Here is a 14,595-nt window from a genome sequence, read left to right as displayed (position 1 = left end):
TTGGTTAAACCAAACCTCATTTTCCTTGGACTATGAAAGCTCTTCCATGACAAATTTCCAACTTTCTAATCTCAGCCATGTCAGCAGCGGACTATTTTTAATAAAGTTGCATTTTTCATTTAATCTATAAACATTCAAAGTGTTCTTCCCACTCTCACTCTCAAAATGATTTCTGCTCAAACTTTCATAAACAAACAAAACCTTTTAGCCAAAGAACAAGACAGAAAATCTTCAGCCAAAAGTGGAAGCTTCAGAAAGTTACAAGAAACAAATGATGAGTGGAAACATTTGTGCCGATTTCTCCCAGGCTTACTGTAATGTGTTGGAAATGCGTGGAAATCAACAAGCAGCACAAGCAAATGACAGACAACGAGCTGGGCCTTTAACTCATCAGAAAATCAGATGCTGTTTGTAGCTCTTCACTGTTTATGTAGAACACTGGAACGGGATGAAATTCTATGGCCTGTCTGATTAGATCAACCTGCCCTAGGATTCTTTCTGGATTTAAAATCTATGGATGACAGCTCAGAGCAGTGGGCCATCTGTGTCTGAACGTAGATGGTACCAGTAGGGATGTAAGATCACATATAACTGGTTAACCGGTTAAGGGATTAAAGGAAAGATGGGAGGGGAGGGACTGGAGTGCCCTCCTCTGCTGCGGACAAGGGCTGCTTCAGTCAGCCGGAGCAGGATCTGCCTGCGGCACACTGCCCAGGTGGGGCTGACTACAGACCAGGGCTGCCTGGGGTGGTCTCAAGGAGACTGGAGCCCCCTGCCAGCTGCTCCAGCACCTACCGGTGAACTGGTGCACCGCTCCCATCCCTCCTGCAGCGCTGCTCCCATCCCTCCACTAGCGCCACTCCCATCCCTCCAGTAGCGCCGCTCCCATCCCTCCCGTAACAGAGGCTGCTGAGGAAGATGTGAAGGAGCCCACAACAATGGCTCATTAGTGAATAACCTCTCCACAGGGGATCCCACTTTCTCCCTACCACCAGACAGTGAGTAACTCACACCTCTGCTTTGAACACAAGCCCCCAAGACACAGAACCATTTCCAGTCTGAGAGGTCGCCATGGTAAACACCATTCCCAGTGGCTTCCCAGTATTTATGGCACACAGGGAGATTTAAAACCAGAAGGCTAATTATTTCCATCCCAATCCTGAAACCTCCTATTTCTACTAAATCCTTTTGGATAAACATGAAAGCAGTAGGCTAGGGAGGGGCATCCTATCCTTTTGCTTCATAATTGCAGTTGACTGTTTTCCTAAAGTTCACTTGGCTTTCCAAGAGGTCCTTCATTCCCATGAGAGGCATTCTTCTGCGTTAAGCAATTAGACCCTGAAACATACCCAACCATGTACAGCACTATTATGGATTTTGATTAAGTATCTTTCTCAGTCGCAACATCTATGACATCATCTGACTTTAACACTGCAAGTTCACTCCTCCTGATGCATCTTTCTCTGGAGAGAAAGCAGGCTCCTGGCCAGTAGCCAATCACAGCCCTCCCATTTCTAAAGCACATTTCTTCAAGCAAGGCAGCGGCACTTGATGAAACCCAGGTTCATGCTAACTGTGAAGTGTGATCTCACTCTCTCTAAAATCTGTGTAATTTGCCAAGCAAAACAAAAGCATCCAAAATATTCCCTGACAGCTGAAAACATTTCCCATGGGCAAAGGGGTGTTTTGCCCCCACCCCACCCTCTCTTATTAAAGGCACTATCCCCTCATGGATTTCCTGTAGGGTTCAGACCTCCAAGGACTTCCAAAAGTCCACAAGGTAGCTTATGCAGGAAGTCAGAGTTTGAAATCAGAGCCTTCACTACAGCCATTAAGTACAACTCTACAGAGAAGAGGCAGTTTAGTAACAAATTTATACTAGCCCCCTCAGAAGTGATCCAAACTCTATCTGCCACGCCTTTTTGCTTTAAGCTAAGGCTGAGAAAGAATCATAGAATACTGACCCCTACGGAACCCCACTTGTTCTGCCCTTCCAGCATGACTGGGAACCGTTAATAACTACTCTGGGAACGGTGATCCAGCCAGTTATGCATACACCTTAAAGTAGCCCCATCTAGATTCTCTTTCCCTATCGAATTGATGAGCAGGTCATGCAAGACCATATCAAATGTCTTACTGAAGTCTAGCTATGTCCACGGCTTCTCCCTTATCCACAAGTCTTGTTATCCTATCAAAGAAAACAATCAGATTGGCTTGACATGATTTGTCCTTTACAAATCCATGCTGGCTGTTACCTGTCACCTTATTATCTTCCAGATGTTTGCAGATGAATTCCTTAATTACCTGCTCCATTATCTTTCCTGGCACAGAAGGGAAGCTGGCTGGTCTGTAGTTTCCTGGGCTGTTCTTATTTCCTTGTGTTTCGGGGGAATAAATGCTGCATGAGCAGAACAGATGCAACCTGGGTTATCTACAATTTTACCATTAAAATAGATTTTCTTAAATAACGGTAAAACAGCCACACCAGCAGTTGAAGTAAGACTCCCAGAAAAAGGGAGTCGAGCCGAGCCTCTAGACATTCTGTGATCTGATATCCAAGTACACAGGCTCCTCCATACACCGCAGTCGCCTTGTAAGAGCTTGGGTCACTAACATTTAAGGTGAAGACACAGTCTCCAGGCACAGACAAAATTCCCAATGAAAAAATGAAACAAGAAGTTAGGTCCCAGTACTGACCACTGTCAGCAGTGCCCTAGCTGGACCATGTGCCCATTATTGGTGACCCTGATCTGAGATCAGGTGGAATGGTAACCCATCGGATTAGTAAGCCAAACGAGTCTTTCCCAAGAAGTACCAGCTACCCTATGAGCCACTACTCACTGTTACGGTTTTCAGTGACATCTCGTACGGAAGTTTTCTCCTTGAATTGCAGAATGTACCATTTTGAATGGTCATTCGCTTGGTCCCATGCAACTCCTTACTTTATACATGTTGCGCCAAAGATACCTACCAAACTCATTTCACAGGACAAATTCATGGCAGTGGCCTTGAGAAGACCTGCGACGAGGATTAGAAATCCAGGGCAATGGATCAATTGAACAGGTAACAGTCTCACAGACTGAAGACTTACTATAATTTACACAACAAGAACTGGATGACATTGTGTGATTAGCATGTCTTCTGAGGCTGCAAAGAACCCCAAAGGCAAGTGAAACCAAGGGTAAAAGGTGGCAATGTTACCGATGTTTCGTTTTCAGATTAAAAAGTCCTTCTCCATACGAACATGTAATGATTTGGTTTAACCTGACAATCACATGATTACAGAGTGCAAGATGAAGGAAAATTTCTTGAGAATATCGCTACCCATCGACAATGGTTAATACCACCAAATAAATGAAATTTTTTCAACCTCAGCAAAGCACCTTGTTTTCTCAGGAGACTAGACAGGAGGTGGATATAAAGCACCAAGTTACTGACAGGAAAAGACCCCCTTCTTTTGTTAACGCACAGGTGGGAGGGGCTGCTGAGGTTAATTCTTTGTTCACAAATACACTATAAAATGTCTTACAAATGTTTTGAGTAAGCAAATTGCAGACACAATCCCTCATGGAAACAAGCATGAGCATGGCAAACTCCAGAAGCACAATGATAACAAACATTCAGAAAACGAAACAAACGCATCCCCACTCCCTTTTCATTGCTTCCCACAACTGCTCATTTAAACATTAAATGCTCCAGCAAAGACCTTCACAATTCTCTCATATGCCAAGTCCCCAACTGGAGTAGCCAGCAAGACGGACTTCTCTGTTCTGGCATTAATCCCGATTCATTGATTAAGCAATGAAACATCCTGTTTAACTGGGTAGCAGGCTGGGGGACCTCTGCTCCAGAGCACTTGTAGCAGCCCCTGCCTGCAACGCGCCCGGGCCTGCCAGACAGGGGATGCTTCGGTTGGGCTGACACACCTATGTGCAGTGGGCCTCACGGGGCTGGAGCAGCACCCTGCCCACAGTGGTCAGGGAATGGCTCCAGCCCTCACCAGTTAACCAGAACTGCCACGCCTCACATCCCTACTCACAAGTACATCTTAGTTGTACTGCGCTCAATCTCCATCGACTCACACAAGCAGGTGGCATATCATTGACACAGGAGCCCGAGGTTCATGAACATAAAATCAGCCACACTGGGACAGATGAAAGGTCCACAGAATCCTAGCACACTAGAACTGTAAGGGACCTTAAGGGGTGATCGAGTCCAGTCCTCTGCCCTCACAGCAGGACCCAGCAGCATCTAGACCATCCCTGACAGGTGTCTGTCCAACCTGCTCTGAAATGTCTCTAGTGATGGAGATTCCACAACCCCCCAGGCAATTTATTCCAGTGTCCAGCCACCCTGACAGGTAGGAAGTTTTTCCTAATGTCCAACCAAAACTCTCCTTGCTGCAGTTTAAGCCCATTGCTTCTTCTCTTTTCCTCAGAGGCCAAGGAGAACAATTTTTTTTCCTCCTCCTTATAACAATCTCTTAGGTATTTGAAAACTGCTCTCATGTCCTCTCTCAGACTTCTCTTTTCCAAACTAAACAAGCCCAGTTCTTTCAGTCTTCCCTTATAGTTCATTTCCTCTAGAACTTTCATCATTTTTGTTGCTCTTCTCTGGACCCTCTCCAATTTCTCCACATCCTTCTTGAAATGCAGTGCCCAGAACTGGACACAGTACTCCAGCTGAGGTCTAATGAGCGCAGAGTAGAACAGAAGAATTAATTTCTTGTGTCTTGCTCACAACACTCCTGTTAATGCATCCCAGAAATATCATGTTTGATTTTTTTGCAACAGAGTCTGACTCAATGTTTAACCTGTGGTCCACCATAACCCCTAGATCCCTTTCTGCAGGACTCCTTCCTAGACAGTCGCTTCCCATTCTGTATGTGTGAAATGGATTGTTCCTACCTGAGTGGAGCACTCTGCATTTGTCCTTATTAAACTTCATCCTGTTTATCTCAGACCATTTCTCCAATTTGTCCAGATCATTTTGAATTATGACCCTATCCTCCAAAGCACTTGCAACCCCTCCCAGATTGGGATCATCTGCAAACTTAATAAGCGTACTCTCTATGCCAGTATTTAAATCATGGATGAAGATATTGAACAAAACTGGTCCCAAAAGAGACTCCTGAGGAATCCCACTTATTATACCCTTCCAACAGGATTGTGAACCATTAATAACTACTCTCTGAGAATGTTATCCAGCCGGTTATGCACCCACCTTACAGTAGCCCCATCTAGGTTGTATTTCCCTAGTTTATTGATAAGAAGATCATGCGAGACCATATCAAATGCCTCACTAAAGTCTAGGTATCCCACGTCAACCTCTTCTCCCTTCTCCACAAGGCTTCTTATTCTATCAAAGAAAACTCTCAGATTGGTTTGACATGGTTTGTTCATTACAAATCCATGCTGGCTGCTACCTATCACCTTATTATCTTCCAGATATTTGCAGATAAACTCCTTCATTACTTGCTCCATTATTTTTCCTGGCACAGAAGTTAAATGGACTGGTCTATAGTTTCCTGGGTTGTTCCTGATTCCCTATTTATAGATGGGCACTACATTTACCCTTTTCCAGTCTTCTGGAATCTCTCCCGACTTCCGTGACTTTTCAGAGATGATAGCTAAAGGCGCAGACACCTCCTCTCTCAGTCCCTGGAGTATTCTAGGAGCATTTCATCAGGCCCTGGTGACTTGCAGACGTCTAACTTGATCCCATCCAGCCCAGTGTCTGTCTGCCCACAGTGGCCAATGAAAGGTGCCCCAGAGGGAGTGAACAGAACAGGGAATCACCAAGTGATCCCTGCCCTGTTGCCCATTCCCAGTCTCTGACAAACAGACGCCAGAGACACCCTCCCTGCCTAGCCTGGCTAATAGCCATTGATGGACCTGACCTCCATGAACGTATCTAGTTCTGTTTTGAACGCTGCTAATGTCTTGAATCCAACTACATTCACCTCCTGGACCACTTGGGATTAAATCAAGAATTGCCTCACCTCTTGTCGGTTCCAGAACCAGCTGCTCCAAGAAGCAGTCATTTATGGTATCAAGAAACTTTGTGTGTCTGGCCCTGTCCTGGGGTGACATGTTCCCAGTCAATATGGGCACAGTAGAAATCCCCCATGATTATTGAGTTTTTTTATTTGTACAGCATCTCTAATCTCCTTTAGCATTTCAGAGTTAGTATCAGCAGCCTGGTCAGTTGGTCTGTAATATATATCTACTGCTATATTCTTATTACTCGAGCATGGAATTATTAGCCACAAAGATTCTAGGGAACAGTTTGGTTCATTTAAGATTTTTACTTCATTTGATTCTATACTTCTGTCACATGTTGTGCTGATCCTCCACCAGCATGACCTGTTCTGCTCTTCCGGTAGATTCTGTACCCTGGCATGACTGCGTCCCACCGATTATCCACATTCCACCGAGTTTCTGTGATGCCTGTTATACCAATATCCTCAGTCAGAACGGGGCACGTGAGATCACCCACCTTAATATTCAGACTTGTAGTGTTTGCATATGAGCACTAAAACCTTGTCACTGTTTAGCTGCCTGTTATTTCCTGATATGATTAAATGGAACTCTTTTCCATTGGGCTGTTCCTCTTCAGGTCTTACCCGTCTTTCCTCCTCTCCTCTTTACTAGGACTGAGAGTTTCTCTATTAATAGACTCCTGCCCCACAAGGGATGTTCCTGTCTGATCCAAATGCTCCTCTGCACCTGTCAACTTTCTCCCAGCCCTTAGTTCCTTTATTTAAAAACTGATGTATGACCTTTATAATGTTAAGGTCCATTCTGGGGTGGAGCCCACTCTTCCTGGACAAGCTCCCCCATTCCCCAAAATGTCTGCAGTTCCTAGTAAATCTAAACCCCTCCTCCCTACACCATCATCTCAGCCACTCATAGAGCCCCTGCAGTGCTGTGCGTGGAACTGGGAGCATTTCAGAGAACACTCCCATTTCAAAACCAGACAGAACAATTGCAGGTGGCATCTAATTCCTCAGCTCCGTTACAGACACAGAGACTTAGCGCTAAACTGGCACTGAAAGGACTGGCAACAAGACAACAACATTTGAACAAACTAATCAGACTTCACACAATCCGTCCTTGCTGGGCACCAAGAGACACATCCAAACAGAGGAATGGGTCAGTTACAAGCGGCCTCAATGCCAAGGTCTCCTCTGATGTTCCCCTGCTTTCAAACAGACCCTCCTGGGAGAGTCTGAAGTACCCTGAAGAACAGGCATGACCAAGGTTCAGATTTTGTCATGGTGTGATTTAGTAAAAGTCAGGGGTAGCTTGCGGACAAGGCACACAAATCCACGGAAGCCTGTGACCTATGACATTTACTAAAAGTAATGGGGTGTGGGCTGCCCCAAACCTGCCATCTTGGCTTTAGAGAATTCCTCTAGTATTTCCTTCTAAAAAATACTCAGCTGCCCATACAATTACAAACACACGTCTCACTTTCTGCTGCTGAACAAATGACAGCAGTGTCTAGCTAGCTGAGGAAGCACTTGTGAAGTGATAAATAATTGCCACGGCAGATCTCTGCTACAGTGAGCTCTGAGTCTGTTGGTAAGTTGGGCACAAACAACATGCACGTGAATTGAGACAAATGCAAGCTCACACAAGCAGGAGTCCATATGAACAAGCAGGAGTCCATATGAACAAGCAGGAGTCATACTCAAAGCATCAGAGGCTGCACACAGGAAAGCAATGGCCCAAAAAAGGACTTTATAGAGCCGTGGGGTCCAACACGCCAGCCACTAGACACATGTGGGTATTTAGCTGGTTGAGTGTGGCTAGCTCGCTAGTAGTGGCTACTGCTTCAGAGCCGTTTGGGCACCACGGTTGTAGATAATCAACTGAACATGAACCCTTACTGTGATCCAATGGCAAAAAGAGCTACTGTAACACCAGGAAGTACGAACAGAACGCCCAATGCGAGTGGTGATACTGTCTCTCTACATGGCATGTCTGCGACTACTCTGGGAATAGGGTCTCCAGTTCTGGGGTTCACACTTTAGAAAAAACGTACTGGAAAATTGGTGCAGTTCTGAGGAGCCACGAGAATGTCCTGCCCTTGACACGAGAAAGGGAAGCAGCTTGCTCTACCTATTTTATAGAAAAGAAGGTGAAAAAGAGACGACTTGACAACAGTCTACAAAGTACCTTGTGTGCAGAGCTGTCGCCGTGTGTGTCTCCGGACATTAGAAAGAGCAGATACGCTGGATCTAAGGCTTGTTACAACAATCCATAACCACTAACAACCTCCCCACCTACCTCCCACCGGGACTGAAGGGATGTTCACTAACCCTTCACCTTGAACAGTACTTCTCCTAATGCTCAACTCTCTGTTCTACCTCATCGTTAGCTCTGACACTCAGAATGTTCCCCAGCTCTAAGCAAGCCCCAAAGCTGGTCCAATAAGAGGGATTACTTCATCCACCTTATCCCTACGAAGTACCCTCACAAGCAGAAGATGCTTGATACTAGATACTGATACAATCTGGCAGACAAAGGAGTTGCAAAAGCCAGTGGCTAAAAGACAAACATTGAAAATGATCGTATAGGGAATAAGATGCAATTTTTAATAGGAAGTGTAATTAACCATCGTAACAGACCAAGGGACACTGGTGCATTTTTCACCACTTGGAACTTTTAAAGCAAGAGTGAACATCTTTCTAAAGGCATCTAGCTCAACCCCAAATGGTGAAAGTAGACATGGAAGTTATTGGGTGAAATTATATGGCCTGTGCTATGCAGGAGACCAGGCTAGAGGACCACAATCGCCCCGTTGGGGCTCAAAATGTCTGACTCTATGCTAAAGATAACATTTCTGAAAGAGAAGCTTTACTTACATCCCTTAAGCCCAGCCAACGAGGACACAACTGACCCCCTAAAAATATATAGCAGATTAACTCTGGCTCAGCACATCTCTATATGCCGAGTGACCAATACCAGGATTTTGGGAGAGCAAACTGCTTGCAAAGGCAGGAAGCAATTCTAGCTAGACGAGTCGCCATAAACCGACCTGGACAAGCAATACAAGAATGCTGCACATTTCGGCCACAAGGAGCAGGCTGATGAGGACTAAAGCCTGCATTCCTTTCCCTGACCACGCAGGGTAGGGACACATCTTGTAGCACATTCATCAATGAAACCACTGTACCCTTATTATTATTATGTAATTGCTGCTGGTGTGCTCAGCACGGTATAGCCCACAAAATATAGAGAGCCCCACCCAAGGAGCCTGGGGTCTCAGAAAGAGATGCACTGTGAAGACCAAAAGAAGGATCAGCTTTCAACCTGGTTTTGGCATTCTTAATGCCTGGGTTGGCTCTCTTGTGAGCACCACATGAACATGTGCATCTACAGGAGGACCCTGAGGCTGAAGGTTTGACAAACCAGGATGAAAGGGGCTTGACAATTGGCTGAAGAGCTGAGATTCACTGAACTGTGGCTGGCTGCGTCAGAAGCCATGGTAGCCACCAAACAAGCTGTCACAGGAGATTCCGTCCATGATAGAGCAATAAGGGGCTTGATTATCAATGGCTGCCCAGTCTCAAGAGCTCGTTGGTCTTCTCAGGGCTATGAGAGGCTCTCACGGGCACTAGTCCAGGAGGGACACGCGGGCGAGGCTTCCGTTTCATTTTTGAGGCTCGGGGGAGAATTTTCATTTCTTTTTAACTCTCTGTTTACCAGGAAGAGAGATCAGAACTGGACAGCTACATGGTGACTTACCTCCAAAAGCCCCAGGTCACACTGCCTTTGGTGCAACTCAGAGACTCTTTAGTCCCTTAGAACAGTTTAGTATTTACTTCCAATCTGTATTGGTGACAATCGTTGAGCTACCCAAAGATAACACAGCTGATAGCTGTAGAAACAGCACTTCAATGTTTACTTAGCTACTTGCAATACAAAACACACTGGCACCTGGATCATAGGGAAGCACACAAAACACACACACATCATTTCAGGGACATCATGAAAAACCCGGACTAAAGAAGCAGAAAGAGGTAAAGGACAATCTCAGACATAGAAATTCATCTGCAGATCTCTCCATTTGGCTCTGCAAGTGCCTCTCTCTCCATGAGGAGACAGCTGTTCCTCCGGGGTAGTCAGTGCCCGGGGACTCTCTTAGGCTTTCGATGCACTAATAATTCTTTAACATCTTCCCATAATCTTTGGTCTCTTGCTCTTGATGCAAATTAGGATCCAAAAAACGTGGCCATTGGTAAAAGTCTACATTTGACATGTGTGTCCTTCCATTGTCAGACAGACGCACCCTGACAGGGACGGGGCCTGTTGACAAAGCAAGTCAGCGCTTATTTTCTCAATCTGTGCTTAGACATCACTAGTGTGAGGTCAATGCTGGGCCACGGCTGGCACAAACTCACTACTGGCCAACTGCCCATTCCTTTCCATAAACAATGTATTTAGAAATCAAAGCAGCTGATTGGCTATTGGCCACGTATCAGGCTCATGCCTCAGTTGACATGTGCCCTGCCTTAGCTTTTCCACCCCACAAGGTCACTTTTGAAGAAGCCTCCTTCTTTAAATCCTTTGACATTGTACCTGAGCTAATCCAAGCTCCACGGGGCTAGAGAAGACCTCTGTTGGGCCCTGGGCCTGCCCCTCAGTTAATGGAAGCCATGCCCAGGAGGTCAAACACAAAGCGAATTTAAAGAAAGAGCAATGCTGGCCACTGCACAGAGGACTGATTTTTTCCCTGGACTCCACACATTTTGGCTGAAACGATTTTTAGTGCAGCAAGCAGCATATTCCAAGCGCCCGAAAAGAGCACCTTTGCCTTGGCAGCTGACCTGCACGTGCAATGAAATCCCAAAGCCAGTTTCCCCTGAACAGTGGAGAGGTAGTGGGGGAAAGCAGAGAGCATGCAGAAAAGAAAACCCGGAGAGAGCTGAGGGAGAAAGTGTAAAACAATCATCCTGAACCAGCTCCAGGCTGCTCTAATGGAATTAGGGTCACCCTGACAGATCACCGAGAAAATTTAATAATTTCTCCGCAGCAGTCTGTCAAAGTCGTAGGAGGGTTCTGCCAAACTAGCACTCTGTACATATCTCACGCATCTAACCCTCCCCCCCCCCCACACCCTTCCACTCATCTTTGCCCCCAGAAATGGGGGTGATGCTGGAACCCTTGCTCCCCTTACAGTGCCGGCCTCACGATTCCCATGTTTCTGAAACGTTCCATCTTTGCACTGCCCCCAATTCTGGGGCGCTTCCCTTGCCGGTGTGTGAGGCTTTGGGGAACTCAATGCCAGGGAAGCCAAAAGAGTCAATTCCCCGCTCTAATTCCTCCCTGCAATACACAGCCAGCCTGTTTCATCTCACCCGTCAGCGGCGCGCCATGTGACAGTTGCCTAATTGTCAGAAAGCGGCAGCCGCAGCACAACAATCTACTGTGACAACAGAGTTGGGAAGCGAGCAAGCCCAGGCCGCAGCCAGAGACCCGACACAGCAAACCATGCGCACCGCCACTTTGCCCTCAGTTACCGACCTTTTCTATCAACATGAATTTCACAAGCCAAGAGCAGGGATCCCATCTCCCTGCTCGGTCATCTCGCCTCGGGCCTCCCCAGAGATTAATGGATTCTGACACCTCTCTCACGCCCTCCCAAATGGAGACGGAACAGCCACGATGCCCCCAATGTTACTTCTCACCGACCTAGGCATCAGGCTACGGCAGGGGCGCTCACACCTCACCTCACGCTCCGGCCCTGTCCTTCACAACAAGGTACTGCACAGCATTGCACAGTCAATGCGCTCAGCCTCAGCGGCAGGTCCATGTCCATCGCCAGATAACGCACTCCCCTTCTCTGGAAACCTAACTGCTCCCAAAGCTGCCTGCTCTGTGGACAGGAAAGTGTCGCCTTTTCGCTTCCTTCCTTTCTGACCCTCAGATGCTGTGAGCCAGACCAATTTGTTCTGAACAGTGTCACCCCGCCATTCAAACGAGAGCAAGGGGGTGGAATAAAAGGCAAATTGGCGGTTAGAGCCACAAACGGGGACTGCAGTAGCTGTAGCTGGGAGCTCTAGGGCCCTTTTAAATCACCGGGCCCCAGGGCAGCTGCCCCTTTTGCTCCCAACCAGAAGGGCAGCCAACAAGGGAGCAGTGCTTTAAGGTCAGCTGCAGACGGGCCTGTACCGGTGGCTGGATCTTGCCAGTGTGCCCTACCGGCCTGGTCCAGCCCACTTTCACCCCTGCGAAACTCGGACAGGTCCTAAGATCCCCCCTCACCTCCTGGTTCTGTACTTGCTGGAACCCGGCGCTTTATTCTTCCTGGAAGAGCAGGGCCAATTCTCCACGAGGACAAAGTCTGCACATGCCCGCTTGTTCTCTCTCGACTCCACAGCAGGCGAAGACTAAGATGGTGCGTTTAAATGTCTGCTGCCAACAGCAGCCAGGGGAGCTGTGGCAAAATGACCATCCCCAGCTTCCTCGGGGAAGGGCTATTGTTGGCAAATCAATTTCTCAACTTTCCTCCTATTTTCCCTCCTGCTCCATCACCTCACTGCCCCTCTTTGCTCAGGCCAAATAGCTCTGCATGCTTTCCCTCCTGCCTCACGCCCAGGCTCTCACCAAGACCTACCAGGGCTTCCTCTGAGGTTTCTACATTTGTAGCTCAATTGCAAACTGAAGGGACAGGGTGGAAGCGGGGTGAGAAGCCGCTATCTCTGTAACTAGCTACGCTGGCAGAGCATCACAGCCATCCAGCTCCAAACATGGCTTTTTAGTTTGCATGGAAAGCTGAGACTCTGTCTGCACGCTGACTTCCTCACAGGGCTCAGTCCCCATTGATTTCAGTGAGATTCCTGGGTGCGAAGCCTTTCAGAACAAAAGGAAGCCTCTGGCAGATGTGAGTGGCAGCCCGGAGCGATGCAGAGAGACAGGATCCAGCTGCCAGCCAGAGCACTATTCCTATTCCCCATCCCCTCTCCCAGCCAGCGCAGGCGCCAGACAGCTCTACCAGAGACTGAACTCTTCAATTAGCCGGGCTCCGACTTCTTTCTGCCCCACGTGCAGGCTCAGACCAGCAGGCTTGAAAGTCACCCCACTCCAAAATAAGCAGCGGACAGGGAGGTAGTGACTTGGCAGCTGCCCTGTGTCCAGGGAGACTAAGAAGAAGGGAAACTGTGTCATGATACGGAGGGCGCTGCCTTCCGATTGGCCCCACAAGTACATCTAGGCCTGACGGCCTCGGACAGCCGCCCAAGCTGAGTGATGAACTCCAGGCTGAAAAACGAGCCTGTGGGGCTTTTCTGCATTGCACTAGCGCCTTCGTGCAAGCACTCCCGCAATGAATTCCCAGGGGCCTAGTTAGCCAAGTTGCTCCGCCCCTTTTTGTTCCTTCCGGATGGGGCCAATCACGCGGGGATGGTGGCTCCAGAACACAGCAAGCAGGGTGCTGGTGGGCACAGGTTACAAACACGGTGGCGCTACTGAAATATTCCACCATCGCGCTGTGCAATGCAAACCTAGGAGAGCTACTGCAGGGCCTCCGCACCACTCCCCAGCAGCTCCCACCCATTCAAAGATCCCAAGGCCAGAAGGGACCACTGTCATCATCTATCCTGACACCCTCTGCCAGCCCCGCCCCACTGCGACACAGGCTGGAGATCTGCCCCCCAAATCCCTTCTGAAGTAGAGCAGATCTTTAAAAAACTCCAGTCTTGGTTTGCAGATTGTCAGTGCTGGAAAATCCACCACAACCCTTGGGACATGGCTCCACTGTACAATTATCCCCACTGACAAACATTTGCACCTTTTCCCTCTCTGAATCTTCCACTTCCAGCTTCTGATCATATTGGACCTCTCCCTGCGGCACTGAGGAGCCCAATGCTCCATTTCTACCCCCTTGCACGCACTTACGAACTGCGACCAACCCACCTCGTACTCTCTCGTCTGTTAAGTTAAGAAGATGGCTCCCCTTTGACCCTCGTCGTAAGGAGGGCTCTCCAATCCTTTTCATGGGTCTTCTCTGAAACCTCTCCAGTACCAGCCACCTGACTGGCAGACTTCAGCAGCAGCGTGGTGTTCTCAGGATTAATGGAATGAATAAAAGTTTGGGGAAAATAAAGGGGAAATTCCCTGTGTCCTACTTACAGCACCTCCGTCGCCAGGACAAACGTTTTGTTTAGTCCTCTATAACTGAGAAAACTCACAGTCACTGGACAGATTGCTCCCCAAAAACCACATCGCTCTTATCGACACTTTGTTTTTCCAAGTGACAGAACAGGACAAGCTCCCCGGCATGTGCTGTTTAACCACACTGGCCACGTGAGACCATTATGCCTTGGCCAAGAGGGTGACTATTGATGGAAGAAAACATGTCAAGTTTTTGCATTACAGTTTAAATGTTACTTACTGTCTGCTGCCGCCAAAACGATCAAGCAGCACAGAACCACTGCCGGCACAATGGCGACTGGCATGCAGAAGTTAGGCACCATATTCCAAAGCAGCGCCAGTCCTCCTCTGTCTGAAGCAACTGGCCCGGACATCCAGCATCAGCGATGCAGACTCACTTCTACAAACAGAGAAGGAGAAAATGGATCAAACT

The 14,595-nt window shown here is 47.8% G+C and overlaps 1 protein-coding gene across 10 annotated transcripts in view; it reads right to left on the bottom strand.

Annotated features, from left to right (window-relative positions):
* PTPRF (protein tyrosine phosphatase receptor type F) overlaps window positions 1–14,595 on the bottom strand; it is a 572,086-nt gene that overhangs the window by 313,786 nt on the left and 243,705 nt on the right. For all 10 annotated transcript variants that reach the window (XM_089780368.1, XM_089780367.1, XM_089780372.1 and 7 more), the window contains one exon: window positions 14,404–14,562. In XM_089780368.1, coding sequence (XP_089636494.1) covers window positions 14,404–14,536 — 133 coding nt within the window. In that variant the 5' untranslated portion in view covers window positions 14,537–14,562. The remainder of the gene's footprint in view (window positions 1–14,403; window positions 14,563–14,595) is intronic.

The sequence above is a fragment of the Pelodiscus sinensis genome, chromosome 9, assembly GCF_052426305.1.
Source record: "Pelodiscus sinensis isolate ZL-2025 chromosome 9, ASM5242630v1, whole genome shotgun sequence".
In the NCBI taxonomy this organism is placed as follows: domain Eukaryota; kingdom Metazoa; phylum Chordata; order Testudines; family Trionychidae; genus Pelodiscus; species Pelodiscus sinensis.
The sequence above is the reverse complement of the archived record's forward strand: the minus strand, read 5'-3'. Positions and strand labels throughout refer to the sequence as shown.